Source organism: Bombus terrestris, chromosome 13 (genome assembly GCF_910591885.1).
Source record: "Bombus terrestris chromosome 13, iyBomTerr1.2, whole genome shotgun sequence".
Classification (NCBI taxonomy): domain Eukaryota; kingdom Metazoa; phylum Arthropoda; class Insecta; order Hymenoptera; family Apidae; genus Bombus; species Bombus terrestris.
In genome coordinates, this window is record NC_063281.1 from 132,758 (window position 1) to 159,404 (window position 26,647).

The window sequence follows — 26,647 nt, forward strand, 5'->3', positions numbered from 1 at the left end:
TGGATGTTCAAATATTGCGGATAATCCTTGAAAAGACATTTGCTTTTTCAAGTAAAAAGTTTTAAATACAGTTGATTACATATGGTTTTTATTGAAATCTCAGTTCCCAGTAGATACTTTAAAAAAAAAAACCAATCAAGTCACACTTCCCAAATTTTTCATTCTGAGTGAATTTTCCATCATTACATTATCATATTTTAGCCATTTCGAGGCAAGAGGCTAGAACAACAGTATTGGAAAGCGTTACTTGGGTGTATTGTGTGTGCAGTGCGCGTAGTGAGTGTTATATATAGTGTAGTAGTACTATACGTTGTTTATTATTTATATCGTCACATTTATTACAGAATGTCGTGTACATTTGGAGAATGTACCGTTTGGAGTACATTGCGGCGGACAGCAATAGCACAAAAGCGCAACGTTTATACGGCGAAAAATATCCTAATAGGACTATATCCAGCGCAAAGATATTTTGCAAAATAGACCAACGGTTGTGGGATGCAGGTACATTAAAACCTGCGAAATCTGGCGGACAAATTCAGCATGACGATTTGGATCTGAGAAATAGAATACTGTGCCATATGAGGCATGTGCAATATAAATATGAGGATTATTGCTGCTGAAGAATGTGTCCGCAACAACACCGTATGGCGCGTATTGAAGTGAGAAAATCTATACTCGTATAGCTTTTAGAAAGTTCAGGAGTTAAAAGCAGTGGATGTTCTCAAAAGAAAAGATTCTTACAAATGGATGACAACGTAATTCTAATTTCACCGCGAGCATATTATTTACTAATGAGGGAATATTTAATAAATGTGGAATGACGAATATATGTTAGCGAACATTTTTGGGCATGTGAAAATTCATACACATCAGGAGATGATTCATGGAGAATGGTATACCACCACATTCTACCAACCCAGTGCATGAGCACTTGACTAGCTCTTTTGGAAACATGTGTATCGGTCAAAGAGGACCTGTGCGTTGGCCTCTTCAGTCCCCAGATTTAAATCCCCTCGACTTTTACTTCTCAAGACACACGAAGAGATTAGTGTATGCATTGGCGGTGTCTACGGTAATTGATCTGTAACGCCGCATTTTCTCCGTGGCGGAAATCGCACAGAATACGGTGAGAAATTTTCGCACAATGTGGCAAATTTTTAAGAGAAGAGTCAGACTCTATTTACAAGAAGATGGAGGATAAATCGAACAACTATTGTAATTTGTTGTATTTTTAGTCGACACTCGCGACCGGGATAATCGCGGCGCGTGTGTAGACCTTTTATGAATATTGACAATACGCTGTTTTATTTAGAAATTAAGGAAGCAAAGGATTAGGGGAAATATTAATCTTCCCTACTCCGAATCATCGTGGGGCGATGTTTAATATACTCTATGGATTTCCATGAGTAAGTAGGTTTAATGTTCAATCTACCATTTCTTTTGGAAAACATCGCGCGGAGTCATTTACGTCTCTGAATATAATAGTTTTCTTCTCTACGACTTGTACGAGATGAGCTGTCGCCCATGTGTCGCTGGGTTTGAGGATCACTGTGCGTCCCGTTGCTTAGACTGAACTCATTTTACTCAAACTTACTGAAGTCATCAACATTTTGTTTATTCTTGATTTTCGTCTTATTTGGGCTTCAAGAATCACTCCTTAAATTTCCTGGAACCTCTGGGAGGAAAAGCTAACTAACGATTCCGAAAGCAGATGCTTTATGTTGTGAAATGAGTCTAAAATGATTATTATTTCTTGTTGCAAAATCATAACAGCTTAAATATCAGCAATCCTTTGCCGAATATTGAGTATTTCTTTCATTTTGCTCACAAGTGTATAATAAATGTCATATTAATTTTCAGTAAAATGAAAATAAGTGAAATTAACAAGAATTATTTCAAGGATGGCTGAACATCTTATCTTGTGTAGTCCACATATGTACAAGAATGCAAAAATAATAAATCCATAAAGCGCAACATCATTCGGTGTTAATATCATTGTTTATTAGAACGAGAAATATACTCCGCGAAATGTATATTTTTAAAATTAACATAAAAATTTCAGTATTGAGACAATTTTTATAGACAACATATGATTGTGAGCTTTCAATAAAGCTGTAATTCATTTATGTTTATATAACTCTTTTGCTTGATTATACTCGTAGAATACCTTAACAAGGTTTGGCTGCAAAATCTTGAGACATATTATATACATATTTCTCAATGTTCATTCATCGTAACTCTCTTGCTTATAACTACTATTAAATGCAGGACGCACAGATCTGTTCAATCATCAAAAATTCCTCTGTTTCGATCGTCAACTAAAACTATTCATAAGTCATTGATTTGTTTGTTCGCAGAATCGGTGCACATTCTCGAAATGCAACATACTCTGCGGGGACTATCCGGCGAGGCACGAATTAAATTACATTTCGCGCCAAATGCGACCAAGGCAAAACAGTATGTTCATTGGATCTAGCATGTCCTTCCTCCCTGGAGGTGAAGATATACCGCGTCGCACAAAAAGCGCCGTCAATCTTCAGTTCTTAATGTTTTCGGAGAACACCTCCAACGAACAGGATACTTTAAAAAACCTGAAGCCAGCCAACGAGTCTACGAAATTGTTGCAAGACGAACGAAAGGCTAGTATTGGTCAATTGAACAGAATCGAAACGTTTAAGTCTGCCTTTGCAGACAGAGGAATGAGTATCTGTCAATTCGATGCTTCCCCAAAATTATGGCAACGAGACCATCGGATGAGTGTCTGCCAATTTGACAGAATGGAGGTACGTGCCAGACCGTTGCAAAGAAATCGTGGTGGATGTATTTGTCACTTCGATAGAATGGACGTGTTAGCCAGGCCGCTGCAGAGAGATCGTATAGGTAGTGCTTACCGTTTTGATAGAATGGATGTTCTGGCTAAGCCAAATCTTTCTCTTGGTAAAATCTTGATGAGAGAAAGACGCGTCAGCATGAGCAATTTTCTCGAGAAAAACGAGGGAACAGTGAAAGGTAATCAAATAGCACAGCGTCTAAGCAGTAATAGCGTTGAGAAAATCGAGAAGGCAGCATTTGTCGACGAAGCGGTATGTGAAAAGAAAAAGGAGAAATTTGCCAAATATATACCCGAAGAAAATAAAAATACCTCTTATAAACTGGAACCGTCGTGCAGCAAAGCACCCGAAACTGTGTTTGATTACAAGACTACTTGCCTGTAGCAGGGACAACTTATACGTAAAACTTATTAATATCCTATTGCTAAAAATCATGTTAAATTTCCAATAACGTAATAATCGTTTTACTGTTATGGAATTATATCAGGAAACGGTATGTAATGATATAAACAAAATATGAAAAAGTAATTACATGATATGTACTTCTTATTTCAGTGTTTCGGAAAAAGAAATATCTGTTACCGACACAAAAAATTGCTTATAACCATAATTTTTCGTGAAAGTTACTATAGAATTGAATACGTACGTTAAAAACTCTAAGGATTATAACTATTTCTATAGATTCTTTAATAATATGATGTACCAGGTGTTGGTTTACAATACTTCAAGCTTCTACGGAAATGAAAACGTAAAAAGTTATAATTTTGAGAGTTAACAATTTCTTTTTATTTTAATATACGATGTTTGCGAAATCTTACACAAAATCATTTCAAAAATATTTACTCAATAGAAATAAGATTTCCGGCAAGAGAAAAGAAACAAATTCTATTCATATTATTTATAAAATTAAATATTTAAAAATGATAAAAGTAGACCCACCTGCAAAACATAAAAATTCATTTTATTAACAGAGGTGAGTTCATTACATTGGTTTATTACGAAAACAAAGTTGTGTATGAGAAATCAAAATAATATTTTATTATAGAAGTATTTTAAATTGAATTAGACAGATTCGAATTAATGTGCGAATTATACCTGCACTTCACTTAATACTCTTAATCCACTTCACATTCTAACGAACTAATGATTTTGTATAATTTCATGACACATGCAAAATTATATTTTATTTTATTTAGGAACTACATTTATTTATAGCACAGTGAAACCTTCTATATTTGTGCTAACTTGTATCAATTCGCACTAACATAACAGAATGCTCAAATTTAATAAATTTTAACTCTTTTCCGACTTTACAAACTTTAATAAAATTTATGTAGATTTTTGTGAATTGAAAGAAAATGTGCAATACTGTTTTTCTTTATATTCGTAAATTTTGAAAAATTGCAAAATTTTAACTTTGGAGATGTTTGATGCTTTTACAGTAGTAACTACCGAGTTGCATGAGCATTTGTTAATTTTAGTTGTATAAACATTTATATATGTTTAAATAATTATTAAAAGTGAAAGAGACACCATTTTTGCTTACATTTTTTAATTTATTAAAGCTAAGTCTAAGAGAAAATCTAACCGTAGCTCGCAATAGAGAGGATATCTGTGCAGAGAAATGCACCAAGAAAAACTAAAAAATCAAAGTCATATGCTATTCCCACTGTAAAAACGAAACAGGTTGGCAAGACATGCGATGGCAGCAGTGTTACGCAATGCTAGCAGTTAATAGCAGCGTACGGTTATGTTGCGCCAAACGACAGGCTCGTCGTTTGTTCGCTACGCGCTTGCAGTTTGAATGCTACAAAGTATCGTGTCTTTATAAAATTAGCATATCATTAAGCAATACATATGTATATACATCGATTCTTTCGATAATTTTTTGCCCCGACCAATACCCCAACTTTTGAACGAAAAGTTTTGATCACTGTATACAGGATGCCAACGTGGAGGGTAGCACTCACTTGACACGGCAGGTCTTCTTATCGCGATAGCCAACGGTATCGATATAAAGAAACGCGCACGGGCCTGCAGACAGTCGCCATCTTGGTATGGAGGCCCTGTTATTCAGGGCAGGCTTATAGAATCATGATTAGCCAGGTGCCGATGTACGAATTGATGGTGCCACCTGTACGTACAAGTTACGATACGTAGCCTTAGACGAGTATACGGAACGCGTCGTGCCATCTGGGGACTATTGCTAGTCACGACAGTTAGGTATTCGAGCACCGAATAGGACCTGGGCGCGTACTACGGTGTATCGAGAGCCATATGATAGGTTGCATTGTTAAGAGTATTTATTCTCTTCACTCTTTGTTATTGGCCTATTGCCCCTTTTAATTTAAGATTGGGAGAGTCGGTCTATTCCAGGCACAAGAGTTAATTATATGGAATTAGCTGGAATGGGAGGAATTTACTAAGCGAAAATTTCCGACGAAATGGTGGTTTGCGAAGTTTGGTTCTTGAGATGCCATATTGTTGTACGGGTCGGTATGTTTCCAGATGCGGTGTTCGATGTCCATTTGCAACGTCCAGTAGCGGTCGCCACATTACGGACCTCTTGTTTGTTGATAGAAGTAGAATCTGCTGTAATTGAGTTACACCGTTGTTGAGCTGTTACTTTGGAGATGTTTTTGGGTATTTCCGAAATTTTCTCACGGTTCAAATCTATTTTAAATAATGACTTACAGTGACAGTTATCTACTTGCCAAGTCGCGTTTCAGGAAAAAAATCTGGAAGCACAGGAAATTACTTAAGAACCCTGAGAAAGTCGGCTTGATATAGTCGGCTGTCTGAAAGTTCCATTTTGATATTTCATTTATAAGGACGGTAAGCGTGTTTTTCTCTTACATTTTTTGCTTGATTGGAAACATTGTCGAGGCCGGAGACATAGTTTAATGATGCAGACAGATGCAGCTTCCTATTGGCTATACATGGCGGCAGGATATGTTTGGAAGTCTTGGATGCTACGAGAGATCCTCTGTTCTTATTGCCGAGTTACTGGACTCTTCTAGGGGATCGTCACCCTCCTATTTATTGATGTGAGAGGAGCCGGGTCACTATTGAGCAATGTTGTTGCGGTACTCTGGATGATCTTCGACGCGCTGATTTCGGGATTTAGCTTTCTATTGTGGTATTTAGCCGATTCCAAGGACAGGGTTGGGGTTATGGTTCGTATTTGCCTTTAGATATATCGCGATGAAATAAGGGAATACAGAGCCAAGGACCGCACGTATTGACGGACTCGAGAGGATTCACTTGGACTGATTGGTAACGATTTTAGCTACATTTTAAGGACACGATATTGGTATAACTCAATTATGACGAACGCGGCTCTGTCCCTGGACAATGATACCTTTTTTTGATAAGATAATTATACATAGTGCAAATAAGAGTATTAAGGTTACGGCACAGAGGGTTTCGGAGCCTTCAGGCCCCGTCGGTGTTTCGAGTGGTGTTCCAGACTTGACCGAACGGTCATCCTGCAACTGGGCAAACGACGAGAGGAGGCTCGGCCTCGTGGTTCCCTCTCGTTTGGTAAATGCGACCAGGGACCAGAGTTTTGAAAATAGCGAGAGCGAAGTTGGAGGAGGTAAAGAAAGGCGTAGAAGAACAATAAAGAAAGGGCGTCGGGTAACCCTCTCTCATCCCTTGAAGAAGAACACGAAACTTCTCGAATTTAGTAATGACATTCGAGAGGTGGTGGAGGGAAAAGAACCCGGCAGCCTAGAAGTAAGCGGCAACGACGGAGGGATACCGCCAAGGATTGTCTCCGTCGCCACCGTCAACGAGGGGTATATGGCTTCGGTAGTGAAAGGAACAAGCGAAGTGGAAGAAAACTCTTTTGTAACTTGGTTAAGTATAGCCGGGAGACCGGTTAGTAAAGCCATCGATGTGGAGGTCAGCGCATCCGAAAAGAAGAGGTTCCTGTATCTGATAGAAGCTGTTACAGTACTCAGATGGTAAACAGAAACAGGCGTCCGAAGGAGCTATTCATCAAATCAGCGTTGAAGAAGCAAAAGAGTACAACGAGCGCGGAACGAAACAAATAAGACTGTGTGATAGTCAGCATCAGTGAATGGCATCATTAAAGGGGTCATTCTGGATATGAAAGATATTGTGGAGAGATTTGATTTAATTTCCAAAAGGGATCCAAATATCAGAAAGTTAGCCGACTCGTTCAATAGTAAGCAAACAGCGTCTGGGAGAGACTGGACCAACAAATGGAAAAGAAGGGATACAAAGTTAGGAGATAGGTGTGAAGTCCCGGAGAGGTTAATGTCTCTACGCAAACTTCCCATCCGACGGACGAGATTGGGAAAAGAAACGGCGACTTGAGAAACAAGATGCCTGTCGAACTGAGCAACAGGAGAAAAACCGTGCCACCGTTCGAGGATAGATAGGTTGACAGGAAGAATCGCGCGAAGAGAGAAGATAACTTACAGGGGTATGTAAGGAGAGAGAAAGGGGCTGCGAGGACTCTGGGGATAGAGAATCTAACGACTCTGGAGATGAGTGGATCATCCACACGAGTAGGAGAGAAAGAAGATGCGAGAGAAGGAAAAGTATCACCGAGCGAAGGAGACCACCGGTTAACGAAGACTGGAGAGAAAAGTTGGCAAGAACTCGAAACAGATTTGAGGCCCCCTTGGTGTAAGTCCGGGAGAGTGAGGGTGCAAGGAGCTTATGGTAGCAAAGGAAGCGCTATACGAGAGTACAGGCGTCAGACGCACTAAGAGCGGGGGTATCCTCGTGGAATTGAAAGCGGGAGACAAACGGGGTAACACTATCCTCAAGATAAAGAAATCAACAGGGGGCAAGGTCCTTGTTTTCCCCCCGCTGAGTAGGGCATCGGTGGAAATTAGGGACATCGAACTGGAAACCAGGGATGACCTTAGACAGGATATCGTTAACGGGCTGAAGATCAAGGATGCAAACGAGGTCGAAGTTAAATCGTTGAGGGCAGCACCGTGAGGCACGCAGATGGCGATTGCTGTGGTGCCGGCATCTTATATCACCGGCAAGGATGAGCACATGAAGATAAGAACTGGCCTCACTATAGCCGCAATTCGGGTCCTCCCAAAGGTAGTGAGATGCTTTTAAGTGCCACGAGATTGAGCACACGTCTAATAAGCGCACGCAGATCAGTCTTGGCAAGGAGCGATGCCGCAAAGGCGGCGTGAGGGACCACACGATTGCAAACTTCGGCTACGATCCAAGGTGTGCGATGCGTAATAAGGGGCCCGAGACACGGACTAGACATGTTACAGGGTCGTTAGCATGCACCACGTATAGGAAACTGCTTAAAAAAGGGACCGGCAGAAGACAGGCACCCTGAAAATATTGCAGATCAACCATAATAGTAGTAAACTCGCACAGGGCCTGATGCACTAGTTTGCCTGGGAGCATCGGGTCGACGTCGTGATTATCTCAGAACCTAATCGACAGCTCCCCTTCTGGTATAGTGACACGAAGGGGGACGCGTCCATCTGGGACACAAGGATCAATAACCTCAATACCAGCGAAGATACGTTGGCTGAACAGGAACGATATGTCGGAATCAAGATTGGGAATCGTACTGCGTGAGTAGATACTGCTCACCCAACGTTAGTCTTGTAGAGGTGGTATATGTTGTCTGTGATAGTAGTTACCAACTGTAGATGTCGATGCTGGGGTACTGCTAATTATTCTTCTATTTTGATGCGTGGAAGAAAAATAGGATCACGGGCGCCGGGAATGGGACCCAGGTCCGAACGTTCCAAACCTAGAGCGCTAACAACTGTGCTACCGTGTCCGTTGCTTAGTTAGTGTCGAGTAGCGGTATTTGTTACCGCTACAGTCTGAACATCTTTGACGAATACGCGGAGAGACTCCACATATCCATAGGGGAAGTCATGAGGAGATATAAGAACGTTATCATCTCAGGTGATTTTAATGCTGCGTCAATGGCATGGGGCGGTACCAAGACTGACAAAAGGGGAAGGATGCTGTCGGAGGTTCAGGATAGGAACCACCTTGCTCCTATTAGGTTTGGGAAGTGTATCGCGTTACAGAAAGGTACCAGGAGGAGTTTCCTAGATATTATGGGCGTTAATGGCAGCCTCTTTAAGAGACGTAAACGGATTATAGCGCCTCGGATTACAGCTACATTTTACATGAATTCAAGGAATTGGTTATACCCAGGAGTAAGGGGCCTTTTAGGTATTCGACGAAGGACATAGTGCCTGATATGTTTATACAAAATTTTGACGATATGAAAGTTAAGTTTTTAGGAGCTCGGACAGGAAAATCATGAGGATTCCTCGCAGAAGATCACAGAGAAAACTTGCAAGGTATCGCACAAGAAAGTCTTTCCCCCAGGGGGAGCAGGAACCCGAACTATTGGTGGAACGAAGAGATCGCGCGGCTCCGGGGGGCGACTCTCAAGAAGAGGAGATTAGCACAGAGAGCTAGACTAAGGAACGAGGAGTGAGCCGAACAAATGGGATCGCGTTATAAAAAGAGCAGGAAAGAGCTTAGGCTAGCTATCTTCAGGAGTAAGAACCTGGCCTCGAACGAGTTCATAGCCACCCTTGACCGGGATCCATGGGGCTTGCCATACAAGATGATCATAGCCATTTTCCGCGAGGAGGCGAAAATGCAATTACACATACCCCGTGATGGATTATTATGTTATGTGGGACTCAGCAGATGGCATATTCACTAAAAATCCCTCCTCTATCCGCTCCTTTGACCATACAAGCACCAACCCCGGAACCGCCTCACGGCACTACTTCAGGGTTGCCTTATGTTAGTACCGTTCTTCTACTCTCCTTCTAGCGTCTTCTTCTTCTCTCCTCTATCTTCTCTTGCGCCAGTCTAGTCTTCATTATTATATTGCACAAGGCCTGGAATTTAGTCCAATCATCTCCTTTTTCCACCACTAGCCCGATCAAATTATCGATTGTCAATGATGTGCCGAGGTGATTCTCTACCTCGATCCACCTGGGTTAATGGAACAGCACATGTTCGGCGCCGTCACCATCACCATCGCAGTCTCAGCAGTGGGCGTGTACCTCTTTCCTGACCATCCTTCGGTACACGTTAAAAATACCGTGTCCGGTCAGAATCTACATATTAATGTGATCAATATACCTCCAATGCTTCTTGAACGTGCAGACGTCCGCCACCAGCGTCTTCCTCCAATTGTCGTTGTGATAGCCACGCCACTCCTCCTTCCATTGATCCCCCATACGCTCATCCACTGCATTGATCCTTGCGTAAAAGACCGAGGCCGGATCTATTTTTGAACGGGTATCGTACTATGACTGAAGATATTCCTTCTTAATTCAATATTTCTCGGCCCGGAGCTCAATTGTATAGTAACTGGGTAAGGTGCCCGTCAGCACGCACAGTGTTGCGTGAGACGCTGTGCGATACGCCGTAGATAATCTTATCAGCGCGGCCATTTACGCCATCTTAAGAGTATTCATATTCTTTTTCTTCTCCGTCGTTTTTGCCCATACAGACTCCATAATAGAGCATCTTCGCAAAGCCGGTCGGACCGACGAGGATCATAGTCAGGCTGAGAAGGAGTAAGACGAACGTGAATCACGGGAGGGAGCAGGCCATGAACATTATTGCTAATCTCTTCACATTAGAGGGCACATGCGTAGCGGACGAAGAGGAAGTAGAGGACACCATCGGCGCGAGCCCCAGAGCAGGGGATACAGTCCATATGGATGATTTCAGGGTTAGCGGTTGGTCGGCTGAACGTGAACAAGACCGTTGGTATAGACGGATTCCCTGGCCAATTACCAAGTTGATCCTTATGCACAGACCCCGGACATGGTTGGCATGATCAACGCTATATACGTTATCCGAGCACTACCATCTAAATTGATGGTTACCCGGTTGATTAAGCAAACCTGGAAAGCATCTTAGGCTCACCTCGTCGTACCGACCAATCAATATCCTTTCGGCGTTCAGTAAGGTCTGGAAGAACACGTTCATGTCAGCCATTGAGATGGAATTGGAGTTGGATCCGTTTCACCGGAATCAGCTCGGCTTCCGCAGGAGGAATAGTACCATTGATGGCATTTCGCAGGTCAGCAAGTTTGCCGATACGTGCAGGAAGAATGGCCTAATTTGTATAATGATGTGCATCGATGATAAGAATGCTTTCAGCACGTTGTGATGAGAGGTCATTTTGAAGGAGGCGAGGCGTAGGAGCCCCTCTTATAAATTGACGAGGGTTCTCGCGAATTACCCGAAGGACCGAGTCGTAAAGATAAACTGTTCGGGGCCACGAACAATTCGAGCCCCTTATTTCTGTTGGGATAATAGGGGTAGTTGAGTTGGTATAACACTGCGATTAACAGGTTATAATATATATGTCGGGGTGGCGTTAGGATTAGGGGTAGGGATGATCGATGCATCTTCATTGGAATTAGCCATCGGTGCGGTGTAACAATGATAGAGTTTATTAGCACAAGTTAGAGGTATTACAGCGTCGGTAGTTGATCACAATGTTTAGATACTCGCGGCACCAATGATAATGGTCTCGGGTTCGATAACGAATGCGCGGTCAACGGGATGCCGAACTTTATCCCTCGTGAGTGTCTAAGTTGTACTCGAGGTTACTGCAAAGAGCAATCACTACGTATCTGAGAGTTACTTGAATCGTCATTGAAATCGTACAGGAGAGTGAGTCTCCATCACGGTGACGCTGTCGAGGAAAGCTATATGGGCTGTGTCTAAGGACACGAGATCCTCGGATTCGTCAAGGAAAGCCTTCGTTCGGAAGGTGAGGGAAATTGGCGTTGCTGCTAATTGGACAATCTCCATATTGGTGGTTAGAAAAGATGCTCACCCTTGAGGGGAAGTTGCTAGCGGAAAGCGTCCTTCGTGGAAGGATAGATTTCTCTTATCTTCCCGTAGTTGGGACAAAGACAACTTGTCTGTTTGAAGGACTTTATATAACTGAAACTTAAGATTTATAACGGGTCCTCGGCCAGAAAAACATATACTGTGAAGATGCGTTGACATCTGGTAATCATTTTACCCGAAAGACAAAGTCTGCGTGTGGCGAGCTACGGGACAGAGATCGTTGAAATGTTTACCATCGTGCACCGTCCCAAGTATTTCTTTTAAGGAGAGCTGTAGAGTTACTTCATGCCTTTGTTAGATAAAACGTTGATCCCTTGACCGCAGCTACGTTCGGCGACTGGTTGTCGCCTCGAGCCCGAGCTCACTATCATAAATCTTAAATAATACAGTCAGATCGAATGACAATTTCTTAATACGGCTATCGTGGAATCTAGATTACAGTACTAAGGGGCCTTCCCCAGGTTCCAACGGGAAGGTTCCGGTGTTCTTTCATCTCCGACATATATTTTATTTCTAACAACTGATTTCGCTGATTATATAAATATTCGGAGATACTCGTGGGTTAGGCTACGATGTCGAATTATAATGCCTTTTACAATCGGATTCAAAATGTTCGACTCGTATAGGTATTAGCAACTTCAGTAGGAATGATAGCGGCAAGCAGAACGGACACGTGCACGTCGCTCCGTAGGCATAACCGAAATATCTGGGTTAATTAAAGAATTCGGGCGGAAAAGTGCACGAAAGTGAAGTTCTAGTGCTCCGGAATGAGTGAGAATACAAGGAATAGTGGAGCTTGCTGGAATAAAAGCGAGAGAAGTGATAGAAAGTGCTGTGTGTGAAAAGTGAGGTTAGGGGCAGAGCGGAGGCCATCTTGGGTCGCGCGACCGAAGCGCCGCCGTGCCGGCTACCTGGGTAACCAAGGAGTGGTGGAGAGCGCCTCCGTGGAGGGCCAGTTAAAACTCCCCGCGTCGAACAGTGATAGTGACATTGCGAGTTTTAGAAATATCCGGACATCAGTCATACGATTGGCGATTTTACGACGACATCGGCAAGTTTATTAGGATACGAATCGCATACACTCGGAAGAATACAGTGTGATTATACGACGACCGGCTACGTCAAAGGACATCCTTTTCGTACATACATAATATACAAATTACAATATGGACAAGTACTATAAGGTAAGTAAACTTACGGCTCAGGGGGTTTCGGAGCTTCCAGGCCCCGTCGGGGATTCGAGTAGCGTCCCAGGCTGGACCCGACGGTCACACAGCGACTGGACGAATGGCGAGGGGAAGGTCGATCCCAGGGCCTCCCCTCGTTTGGTAAACACTACCGGGGACCAAGAAACGCCCGCAGTTGTCACGGAGGAAAAGATGTGCAAGAAAACCACAAGAAGATACCTCGAATTTGATGAAGACATCGCGGGAATCATCGAGGATGTCGAGATGCCAATGCAGGCACTCAAGGATAAGACACCACCCACCGAAAAGGCGACCCGAATCGCCAAGGAAAAAATCTTGAAAGGTGACAAGATCACCAGATATATGAGAAAGTCCCCAGTGGAGGGGAGCGCGTGCAAGACAACGAGAAGCCTGGCCAGGAGCCAGCCGAGGGCAACGAGGGACGAAGCGGCCAGCACCTCGGAGCTAGTCACACCGGCGGAAATGTCGGACAGCGGCAGCGAAGCGGCGGCACCAAGGGAATGTCTCAGGAGGAAGACCATGGCGAACAGAGCAACGGCCGAGACCGAAGGCAACGACGAGGACAGTATCGTCATTAAGATGAGCCAATGGAAGGCGATGACGGAAATCATCACAGAAGTCTTCCGCGAAATCCAGTACATAGGTAGCAGACTCTACCTCATGAGCAAAAAGGATACCGACATCAAGAAAAGGAGGGACGCCATCAGTAAAAAAGCGATCAAGCTCCACTCGATGTTGGACGAGATGAGGCTCAAGAGGAACGCGAGGACAGTCACGGCCACCAGGATGACCACCCCTCCGGGGAGGAGTGAGGAGAAGGAAGGCAAAAGGAAGGAGATATCGCCCGTCGAGGGGAAGGGCGACACCAAGAGAAAGAGACCAACGACCGTGGAGGCCTCCTACGCAGGAGCCTGTGCCGGCAACAGCTCGGCAAAAGCGACTACGGAATGCACGGACAGCGATGTAAAGGAAGACTGGATCCCTGTCCGCGGAAGGAGAGGAAAAGGAACCGACACCCCGACGGTGGTCAGGAAGGCGAACGCAGGAAGGGCAGCATTGGACAAGCCAAAGAGGCCGGAGGGACCGAAGAGGATACGTAACAGACCCGAAGCCATCCTCGTCAAAGTAGGGCAGGACAAGGAGTGGATCCAGGTCTGCAAAGACTTGATGGGGGCAAGGGAAACCCTAAAAGAGAGCTGTGGGATTAGGAGGACCAGAACAGGTGACATCCTGATCGAGCTGAAAGCAGGTAGCAACGCCAAAGAGACCACGGCGGATATGAACACGGCGCTAAGAGGCAAGGTGAGAGCGCTACCAATGCGCGACAAGACCTCCGTAGAGATCAGGGATATAGACCCGCTCGTAGGCAAGGAAGAACTAGCAAGGGAGATAGTAGAGCAACTGGGCGTAAGCGACATCACGGAGGTCGAAGTAAAGATCCTAAAAATGGCGCCGTGGGGCACCCAATCGGCAATAGTGACGATGCCGAAAGCCTATCTGGCCAAAGAGGGGGCGAGCCGGAAGATCAGAACCGGCTTGACGATAGCCTCGATAAAGGCACTACCCAATGTTGTAAAGTGCTTCAGATGTCACATGTTTGGGCATATCGCGAACAAGTGCGCGGCGATAAGCCCTGGAAAGGAGATTTGCAGGAAGTGCGGAGCCAAAGACCACATGATAGCTGCCTGCATCAACGGACCCTGCTGCTCCATCTGCAGCAAGGAGAAAGGAGTGAAATTTGAACACGTAACCGGATCCCTGGCTTGTCCAGAATATAGAAGGCGGTTGAAAGCGAGTAAATGAGGATACTGCAGATAAACCTCAACAGATGCAAGCTGGCGCAGGACATGATGCACCAATGCGCGATCGAACTTAGGCCGGATATAATAATAATTTCCGAGCCGAACAGGCAGCTACCGCACTGGTTTAATGACACCAAAGGAGACGCCTCGATATGGGTCACGCTCCTCAACGGCAAGCTGCCTGATGAAACAACGGAGGTCAAGAGCGACGGGATAGTGGGCGTCCGCGTCGGCGACGTCTCCTGCTTCAGCGGATACTGTTCGCCCAACATAAATAAGCCAGCATACTGCAAATACATAGACACGCTGTCTGCTATGACGAAGAGCGTTGCTAGAAGACACGACAAGGTCGTCGTGGCAGGAGACTTCAACGCAAAGTCAACCTGTTGGGGAGGATCGACCACAGACAAGAGAGGGAGAGTCCTAATGGAGGCTCTAAGCGGCCACCGGGTGTTTCCAGTGAGGCTCAAGGAAAAGTACACCTTCTTCATGAACGGGAAGACGAGCTTCCCCGACATAATAAGCGTATCCAACAAGGTCAGCGAGACACACGCCGGAAGCGCGGTCTTGGACAAATACTCGGCCTCGGACCATCTGTATGTGATCCACAGATTCAAGGCGAGGAAGACTCGGACCTATCGAAGTTCTACAAGTACGTGACCAAGGACATGTCGACGGAGGAGTTCCTGAGCAGATTCGACGACACACTGAAGAAGGAGGACCTCAACGCGGCTATCGGAGCGGATGGGGCCGAGTCCTTGCAAAAGAGCATCGAAGGTACTTGCAAAGGGAGGCTAAGGAAGTCGAACTGTGCGGCGAGCCGCAAGTACGCGAACTACTGGTGGAACCCGATGATCGCGGGAATTAGAGCGCAGACGCACAAAGCGCTCAGGAAGGTGACGAGAGAAAGGAAGAAGAATGCCGGCAACACTGAGCCCCTCGTCAGCGCCTACAAGGAGATCCGAAGGCAGTTAAAAAAGGAGATCGCCCGCAGCAAAAAAACAGCTTGGGCAGAATACTGCAAGATACTAGAGAGCGACCCTTGGGGCAAACCCTATCGCACTGTCATGAAGAAATGTAAAAGCAAGGGACCAACCAACGACATGCCGATGGACATGGTGAAGGCAATCCTACAGAGGCTATTCACCATGCGACACGGACCCCCCCCCCCTCCATTACGAGGGCCGCGAAGAGGCAGAGACTGAAGAAGAAGGAGATATCAGCCTCCGCGTCGCCATCGGCGAAGGCGATGTCGTCGATGCCGCCGGAAGAATGAACACGAAGAAGGCTGCAGGAGTCGATGGCGTGCCGGGCGAGATCGCGAAGCTGATAGTGAGTCGCAGGAGCGAGCTCGTGACAAGGGCGTTCAACGGCATCACCGAATCAGCAAGGATCACAGACTGCTGGAAGACGGCCAGAGTAATACTGCTAAGGAAACCGGGAAAGGATCCCAGTCTCCCCAACGCGTACCGGCCGATAAGCATACTCCCAACCATGAGCAAGATCTGGGAAAAATGCTTTAAGAGGATCATTGAGAGATGCATCGGGACGGACCCGTTCCATCGGAGGCAATATGGCTTCAGAAGGAAGAGGAGCACAGTAGATGCCATCACGCAGGTGATGAAGTTTGCCAACATCTGCAAACAGAAGAAGGTAATATGCGTGATGATCACCCTGGACATTAGCAATGCCTTCAATTCGCTCAGCTGGAAGAGCATATACGAGGAATTTGACAAGAGGAAGCTGCCATGGAAGGTCAAAAGGCTAACCGGTAGTTACCTCTCTGGAAGGAAGATCATCGTGAGCAACCAGCACGGCACGGTGGAGCACGAGGTGGCGGCGGGAGTTCCGCAGGGATTCATCCTCGGACCATTTCTGTGGAACTTGGTATACGACCGGTTGCTCGAGAGACTCGACAACATGCCAATGGTCAGAGCAACCGCCTTCGCGGACGATCTGGCCATCACGTGTTCCGTCGGGAGGAACAAAGAGGCATCCGCCAAGGTCATCACGATGCTGAGAATCGCCAACGATTGGTGCACGAGTGTCGGGCTCACACTGGCGAGAGAAAAGACGGAAGTCATGCTCATCACAAGTTTGCGAGTGCCGAGAGTGGTGAAACTCAGGTTGGGCTCCTCGGACATCGAATCGATCGATCGCATCAAGTATCTCGGAGTCGTCATCGACTCCAGTCGGAGGTTCGGTGCGCATATCGAGATGGTGTGTAATAGAGCCGACAAGTTAATAGGAGCCCTTAGGGGAATACTACCCAACATCAACGGGCCGCCCAGCTTGGCTCGTAGGCTCTACTACAATGTGTGGGAGTCCATCGTAACTTACGGAGCACCGGTGTGGGCTGGAGCAGCGAATACCGATAAGAACAGGGAAAAGCTGAAACGAGCACAACGAACGGCCCTGTGCATAACAACGACGGCATACCGTACCGTCTCCCACGCCGCACTTTGCGTGTTGACCGGGAATCTCCCGATTTACATAAAGATAAAGATGCTCGGAGAGACCTACGAGAGGAACAAGATCCATTGGTCCATGATTGGCACGGATGACGGCTGCAAGCTGAAGGAGGAACTGGAGGCGATTCGCAGGAAGGCCCAAGATGACTGGCAGAAGGAGTGGAACAACTACCAAAAGGAGAATATCACAAAGAAATTAATACCGAGTGCGCTGCTATTTACCAAAAAGAAGATGGCTATCAATCACCACACCATGCAGCTGCTAACCGGGCATGGGAGCTTCGGAGTCTATAGGAAAAGGATTGGCAAGGACAGCGACAGCAACTGTCTCGACTGTGGAGACCCGAACGACGATGCAGAGCACGCCCTCTTCGCGTGCCCGAAGTGGACGGACAGAAGGATCGAGCTGAAGAAAGCTCTTGGCGGGAAGATGGACGTGGGCAATCTGATCGCCACGGTGACCGCCAAGAACGAGAGCTGGAATAAATTCAGGCAATTCTGCAAGACCGTCATGTGTCACAGGAGGGTGACAGCGAGGGCCTGGGAAGAGGCAAGGAGGAGAACGAGTGAAACAACAACTACGCGGAGCAATGAAGGCAAGAATACGAAACAACGAAAAACCGCAGAAGGAGATCAGCCCAGTATTCGGAACTGGCTGAGAAGACGACATGAGCAGTAACTGCCCGAAGAAGTAGATACAACGGGGCACGAAAGGACAACCCTGATGATTGCCGACAGGTTTTACCGGGGTTGTCTGCCCTCAAAGCGGAGGAAGAAGGAGGAGGGCTTTTTAGTGGGTATGGCAACGACATCCGACCGACTCCCACATAACCCAGTGATGTGGGTCACTGGGCATGCGTAATAGCATTTTCCCCTCCCCACGCAAAAAAAAAAAATAGGTATTAGCAACTTGTCGAATGGTGACTAAGTTTTGATTCTTTTCGAGTTGATGTTTGAATGTTGACTCTTTCTGAGTTGGTGTTTGACTCCTTTTGAGTTAGTGCTTGACTCCTGTCGAGTTGGTGTAAGACTTCTTGCGAGTTGGTGCCAGACTTTTGGATTTGTTGCCGGACTCTTGCTAGCCGAATCTTCACTCTTGCGAGTTGAGCTTTCATTCTGTCCTCTCTTATGTAATTACGGAGGAAAGCTCGGTGTGGGTGTGCTTTTTGAACGAAGAATGCGGATTCGTTGTTTTCACTTTTCGCTAGTAAAAGTGAGGTTAACGATCCGCGGTGGCCATTCGTTATAGCTAACGTTAATAAATGAAGATAGGAGGAGGAGGCCTCGTACCATCGTGGCTCGTGGGTGTCTTTGTTTATAGGAAAAACCTACTGTTCCGTTAGACAAATATTCGCTTTTCCCGTTAGGTAACTACCTGCATTCTCTGTGATTTTTAAGAGCGAATAATAAACCCAAGAACTTTTCTAAGGACCAGCCATAACCAGAAAACACTTATAAGATTAGAAAATCCTTCCGGATAAGCACATTAACTTGAAAACATATGTTAACAATTAAGTAAAAAGTTAAGGTTTATAGTGGGTCCTTAGATTTATGGATGGTCGGAATGACGGTACGTGGACCCGTAGGCTGCCAAGCAATGAAGAACGTCGCGCGAACTATCTCATGCGACGTAACATTCTCCCCCCGTTAAGGCGGCACCGATCAAATTTTGAATGTAGGTTAGATGCTTGCCTTATCCCAATCCTTCGCTATCAGTGATTGTCCGGACTCATCTGGATCTGATTGACATGGTAGGGGGACCAGACGTTGATGCCGCAGTTCAGGATGCTCGACGATGTCTGCACAGTAGCTGCTCGTATTATTCCATCGGCTCCGGGATGGACCTTAAGTACGCGGCCCAAGGGCCATTGCATCGATGGAGTATTGTGAGGAATATTGTAAATGGAACATTGTATTCTGAGGATGACGATTGTGCCTTCTTGGATGTTGTGTACACCCTTGTTCCATTTGTTGCGGTTCATCAGTTCATTGAGATTATCCGTATGCCAGCGGTTCTAAAAATGTTTGATTTGTTGGATATGCTGCCATCTGGAGAGCCGGTTGGATGAAGTGTCTCCGAAATCTCGCTTCCGCAAACTCCTTACTGAATTGTCAATGAGGAAATCGCCCGGAATGAGGGCGAGGAGATCTTTGACATCCGTGGATATGGGAGTTAGTGGTCGGGAGTTAAGAACTGATTCTATTTTGATGATGATGTTGAATTGTTCGAAAGTAAGTAATTCGTTGCCGACGATACGTCTAAAGTGGTGTTTGAATGATTTCACAGCTGCCTCCCATAACCCAGCGAAATGCGGGGAATGAGGGGACATGAAGCGTCATTCGATTTGCTTGTCGTCTAGGAATGGATTTACCTTCTCATTATGATCATCCGATTTTAGTAGATTGTGGAGCTCTTTTAATTCGTTGTTTGCGCCGATGAAGTTCGTACTGTTATCGGAGTGGATGGTCGAGCAAAACCCTTGCCGAGCGATGAATCTGCGAAGAGCGGCGATGAAGGTTTCGCTCGTGAGATCGCCAACAAGTTCAATATGCACCGCCTTGACTGCTAGGCACACGAAAATGTCTACGTATACCTTGACCTGGCGGCGGTTACGATCTCGTTTCTTCTTAATGTAAAATGGACCACAATAATCGACACCGACGTTTGTGAATGGTCGAGATTGCGTTACACGAGCCTCCGGCAAATTACCCATTATATAGTCTACTGGTAGTGGATGAGCATGACAGCAACGGATGCAACTTTTGATCGTACGCCATACTTGACTTCGATCATCGATGGGCTAGTATCGTTGTCTTACTGCATATAGAGTAGCCTATGTTCCTGAATGCATACTGACCTTATGTTCATGATCTATGATCCGTAATGTAACCGGAGATTTGGGCAATATGATCGGGTGTTTTTGGGCGAAGGCCATCGGCGCTTGACTCAGTCGGCCTTCGACGCGCAATATTCCTTCCTTCTTGATAAAAGGGTTGAGTCTTTGAAGTCTCCCATTGAATGACATGTTTCGAATCCTTCCGGAGCGTTGCTACCTCTTCAGAAAAGTAACTGGATTGCAATTATTTGATGAATTTGTCGTGGGAAGCACTTAGTTTCTATGTGCTTACTGGTGACGACCGGTTTTGTTTCTATTTCCATCGAAGACAGCGAGCAGTAATTCTGATTAATTTAGGCCAGGATGAAAACCTGTCTAAGAGACTGTGGCAGACAGGAATTGTGGCTAGACAAATTGCTATTGTTTGTTCTGGTATGTTGGCCAAAGATGTTGGACTCCACATAGGCCAACACTCTTCCGATTGCTGTAGCCACTGTGGTCCAGTTTGTCAAATGTTCGGCTGCAGAAAATCTTCGGGAGATTGCCCTCGAGAAATTAGATTCGCAGGATTATCATTGGTGGGGACATGACGCCAATCGATGAAGCTAGTCTTATTTTGAATTTCTGCTACACGATTTGCAACGAAGGTTTTAAGTGCGTGTGGTGACGAATTGAGGCAATGGAGAACAATAGTGGAATCCGTCCAATAATCTGTCCGATTTATTTTGACCGGTAATGCTTGTTGTATAGTTGCAGTTAAAGATGCGAGTAGAAGGACTTCACTCAGTTCAAGTCGTGGAATGGTTTGCGATTTGAGTGGAGCTATCTTTGATTTCACCGTGAGTAGTCGTGTCCGTTTGGATGTTTCCGTCAGAATTGAAAGTACGTAGATAAACACAGTCTCCGTGCGCCTTTTCGCTGGCGTTGCAAAAGCCGTGGAGCTCAATCTTAATGGCTGATTTTATTATTGTTTTGCGAGGGAACCGAATATCATTAAGTAATGGCAATTTGGCATTATACCAGTTCCACTTGGAATGCAAGTTTGCTGGGAGAGACTCATCCCAGTCGACCTTCAACGACCAGACTCGTTGAAGTATAATCTTTGCTCGAACGATCACTGGCGCGAGCAATCCTAGTGGATCGTAGATTCTGACGATCACAGAACTGATGGATCGCTTTGTTATACGTACCGCATCGTCTTGGGAATTCCAAAATATGCCGAGTGTTTTTAGGGTTAGAGTCACTTAATTGTAACCTTCGGCTTTTTATCTCGTTCGGATAACCCTTGAAGTATGCCCTGGTCGTTGGAAGCCCATTCTCCAATGTTTAAGCCGACTGATTGGAGGAGGTCGGTAAGTTCCTTTCTGAGAGACAGTACCTCTTCCTTCGTGTTCGCTCCGATGAGGACGTCATCGATGTAGAAATCTCGTTATGAAACCGATGACACTCGTGAGAACCAATGTCCCTCATCGTCTGCCAACTGTTTGAGGCACCATAGAGCCAGGTTTGGAGCTGCCGATAACCCGAACGTCACGGTGTCAAGCTGGTAGGTTTCGATTTCTCCATTCTCGCTACGCGATACGATTTTTGATAGTGTCGGTCCTCTGGCCGCACTAGGAATTGCCTGTACATTTTCTCAATGTCCCCAGTGAGTACATACTAGTGAAGACGGAATCTAAGAAGGATATCGAACAGATCCTCTTGCAGTTAGAGACCTGTTTAGAGCGTATCGTTTAACGAAACTCCGGGGTTGCTTGCCGCCGATCCGTTGAATACGACACGGAGTTTGGTTGTTTCGCTCGATGCTTTGATTACGTCGTGGTGTGGTAGATAATACCCACTATCGTCCGCGTTGTCGGTGCGGATCCTTAACATGTGTCCCTGATTAAGGTAGTCCTGTAATACCGCTCGATATTCGGCTTTAAAGCGTTTGTCGCGTTGGAATTGGCGGTTAAGTGATGCGAGTCGTTTCATCGCTAGCCCTTTAGAGGATCCAAGCAATGGGAGTTGGTCGTTAAATGGGAGGGTGACGATGTATCCTCCTTCGCTGGTGCGACGGACTTGAGTTATGAAGTGTTCTTTGCATCGTCGATCTGCTTCTGAGATGTGTTAAATCGAAGGTCTATCTTTGATTTCCCAAAACCGCGCGAGGTCTGCTTGCAAAGCCATTGTGGATGCATAGAATGTGTTTGTCGCGGTTTGGGAAGTTGGGCTCTCCCAGTCAGATTACCCAGCCGAATGTTGTTTTTTGTAAACGCAGTTCCGGCTCGTCCGATGGCGTCATATTAATTTGTCCGCAAGTGTTACACCCGAGCTAAATACGACATCGATCAGAGCTGGCAAATGAAATCGTGGATTGGCTAGCTTGATATTTCTGGGTATATCAAGTGTCGATCGATCGATGTGTTGGCTTGGAAGAAGCTATTCGAGGGTGAGCAAAGTGGAGACAAAACGACGTTTCAGTTTTACCGAGATCTAAGAAATCTAGCCACATCCACGATACCAGATAACTTCATAACATTCACGCTCTGGTCGAATCGATTGCTCGTGCATGTACTGCGCGTTCTAGCCATCTCGGAAGAGAGGAAAATCGAAACGCTAAACCGAATGGCTGACCGCGTGCATGAAATCCGCCCTGAGTATCCCATATGGAGGCACGGCTCGACGCGTTGAGCTTCAACAATTGTCGCCGTCGGCGATCGAGTTCGAGACGTTGCAGATCACGGCCGAGAGAAGGATCGCGAAACTCTGGTCTCTATTATTACCATGAGACTTTTCGGGATCGCGCACGGAAATGTCGGTCCCCTTGCAACTGGGCTGAGGGAACGGCACCAGCCGTCCGTAAACGCGGCATGCGACGACGGCCTGGGATCCCGCCGCATATTCGCCACAGACAGGAAGTCCAAGATCTCCTTCCTCGTTGACACCGGTACAGATATATGCTCATACCCGCGCAAAACTACGCGGGTCCATGAACGAAGACACACACGAGTTGTTCGCGACCAATTGGTCACGCATCGCGACTTACGGCACTATCCCAATGTCCCCTGATCGGCGTGAACTTCCTTAGCTACTATGGATTGTTGCTAGACGCAAGGAATAAACGCCTCATCGATACTACCACGAACCTGTCGACAAGAGGACGCACGGACACGACCAGGACATAGTCGATAAAAAGAATCGTCGGTGAGTCGACGTATCACCTATTTCTCGCCGAATTCTCGGACATAACCCATTCACCGGTTTTCGGACGAGAGAAAACTCGACACGGTGTGGTACACCACATCGAAACCACAGCCAGCCCATCCGTCTATAGCAAACTCCGTCGCCTCGTACCTGAACGACTTAAACAGGTTAAGGCGGAGTTTGAAATGATGATCGAGCAAGGATTGATGCATGCGGGCATCGAAAAGCCCACGGACATCACCACTGCACGTCGTACCGAAGAAGGATGGAGGCATACGATCTTGCGGCGATTATCGTGCGTTACACACCGGACTTTTCGAAACAGTCAATATGATGTTTGGGCTTCGGAATGCCGCTCAAACATGCCAGCGATTCGGATGAAATCATGAAAGGTACAAAGAAGTCCAACGCGTCCAGTGAGTGGTCCGAACAAACCGAAAAGAGTTCCCGCGAGTCGAAACGTACCTCAACTGACGCGACAGTGTTAGTGCATCCGATTCCCGGCGTCCTCGTTAGCCTCGCGGTCGACGCATTCGATTACGCCATAGGTGTGGTACTCCAACCGCTCGTCTATGATACTTGGCAACCCTTATGTTTTATGACGAAATCGTTATCCCCCGTGCGAGGAGAGTACAGCGTGTACGACCGAGAATCACTCGCTATGTACACCGCGGTAAAACGATTCAGACACGCCGTCGAAGGAAGAGATTTCGCAATCTATACGGATCATAAACCCTTGACGTACGCATTTAACCAAAATCTTGACAAGTGTTCGCCAAGACAATTCAGACACCTCGACTATGTCGGATAATTTACGACTGATATCCGGCACATAAAGGGGATAGACAATAACGTAACCGACACATTATCCCGGATCGAAGCGACCGGGAAATCTGTAGATCATCAATCGTTAGCCGCGGCGCAAGAGAACGATAACGAGCTGCGCGAAATCATTAATTCCGGCCCTTGCGCGCTGCATCTGAAAAAAGTACGATTTCCCGATCAAGAGGTCGGAATATACTGCGATGTTTCGATCGAAACTTTGCGACCATATGTATTTGAACCGTTACGACGCAATGTATTTCAGTCGCTACATGGGATTTCCCATCCGGGGATGCGTGCTACGCAAAAATAGGTAACGATGCGTTTCGTCTATACCGTGTCAACGCTGCAAAGTTACCAAGCATGTGTCACGTAAAATAAAAAAAGGGGTAGCTTGAACGAAAAAAAAGAAGGTAACAAAAAACAAGAGAATTTATTTCTTGTACTCTGAGTTTACACTGACTGCGATTTGGTTCTGAGCTCCAGCCGTGACTTTCCAAGACTGGAGCTCTTACAATTTGACTTTCGGTGGGATCTGTTTCTTCTTTGTTTGTCATCCCTCAATATCCCCACTATCCTGTAGGCGTACGTGACCGTTGCAACGCTTCTAGAACATTCGGTAGAAGGACCGTTGGGATATAGATGACTCATTAGGCACTTCGGTGATATACATTGTCGCCAAGGCCGCCACATCTTTATCTCCATCATCGGCCCATCGGATTTGAAGTATGCCGGTCGTGACACATGTATCCTCACACGTCGAAACGTTCAAAACGTTTGCAGGCCGGTTCGAACACATACACTTGGACATTATCGTCTTGCAGTATTCACAAGGTTATCTTTATTGTCTATCGTGTATCGACCGTTCTTCGCGTTGGCTCGAAGCCGTTCCCATTATCAATATGAAAGCGCCAACCGGTTGACTGATAAAAGAACGAGTGCATGAATTTGTAATAGAAAAATATATTGAAATAAATATAGGTATAAGTATAATGTATAAGTATGTCGGAGATGAAAGAACACCGGAACCCCTCCCTGGATTCGCGGGAATACCGTAACGTTGTAACTTAGATTAAACAAGTGCCGCTCCGACTATTCGAGATTTATGATCATGAGCTTGGGCTCGAGGCGACAATCAGTCGCCGAACGTAGCCGCGGTCAAAGGGATGAACGTTTTATCTAACAAAGGCACAGAGTAACTCTATACCTCTCCTTAAAAGAAATAGCCGTAACGACACGTGGCAGTAAATACTTCAATAGTTTCTATCCCGCGGCCCGCCACACGCAGATTTTGTTCTCCGGGTAAGATGATCGCCGGGTGTCGGCATGCCTTTGTAGTGTATGTTTAGCTAACGTGAGGACCCGCTATAAGATCTTAAGATTTAGTCAAGCGAAGTCCTTCAAATAGACTTTGTTGCAACTCCGGGAAGATAAGAGAAACCTATCTTCCACGAACGATGCCCCCCGTCAACAACCTCCCCACAAGGGCGGCCAGCATCTCTTTCAAAACGCCGATATGGAGATCGACCAATTAGCAACAGCGCTAATTTCCCTCACCTTTGGAACGAAAGCATTCGTTGACGAATCCGAGGATCTCATGTCCTTAGACACACCCATTATAGTTTTCCTCGACGGCATCATCGAGACGGAGATTCATTCTTTCGTACGATCTCATCGACGAATGACAGTACCACCTTACAACCAGTGAATACCTCACTTCTAGTTAACAAAGAGTTAGACTTGAACTGTGCGAGAACATACGTTTATCATCCCGTGACCGCGGATTCGTTTCGAACCTAAGGTCATTATCACTAGTGCTACGAGTGCCTAATCTTGTTGATAAGCCTGTGCTAATAAACTCTTTATTGTATCACGGCAATGGCTAATTGCAATGAGAACTCATCAAACGCCCCTCTCCATAATCCTGACCCTAATCCGACAAGTATATGCTGATCCAGATCCTTACTCTCTTAGTGTTATTAGAATAGAATAGAATCGATAGGGAGCACATTCATATATTTATAGCACAAGGACATTACCATAAAAGTTAACCTTATAGCTCTAGCTAAAGGCTACAAGGAACATAAATAGAAATCTATTTATTAGTTCTTTTGTTTCTATACCTTGTAACCCAAAATATAATTTATATTCAAGGGCACAATAATATGTACCCCTTCTTATTTAGAATATTTCTGTTTCACTAAATTCTATTTTCTGCGTAGTAGCGGTCTCCAGGTCCCGGATATATCGAAAATAAAGATGTAGAATTCTTTCTTGAAGTAATTACTTCAACAATTATTGCATTTATATACCCATCAGTTAGATCGAATTACAATAAATTTCATATCATTTAGTAACACTTCCATGTGATTATAAAATTTAGTATTATGGAAATGAAATGAAATTTAATGAAAAATAAGGGTATGTACAAGTACTTGTAGTCACTGTATATAACGAAAGAGATGTTAATGTGCATTGTTAATGTAACACATGTTGACTTGAATAGAAAAATGCGTGAAAACAACGCATTCACTTATTGTTAGTATGTTAAATATGATACTAACAGAAATTATTGGTGGATACATTTATTTGCTCCACCTTAATCGAAGTTTTGAT

General features: G+C 45.5%; 1 protein-coding gene across 1 annotated transcript; it reads left to right on the forward strand.

Annotated features, from left to right (window-relative positions):
• The first annotated feature begins 281 nt into the window (after positions 1–281).
• On the forward strand, positions 282–3,359 carry LOC125386192. The gene is made up of 2 exons (XM_048411328.1): positions 282–1,406; positions 2,358–3,359. The coding sequence occupies exon 2, from the start codon at positions 2,439–2,441 to the stop codon at positions 3,213–3,215; it is 777 nt and encodes a 258-aa protein (XP_048267285.1). The 5' UTR covers positions 282–1,406; positions 2,358–2,438; the 3' UTR covers positions 3,216–3,359.
• Positions 3,360–26,647: the final 23,288 nt, after the last annotated feature.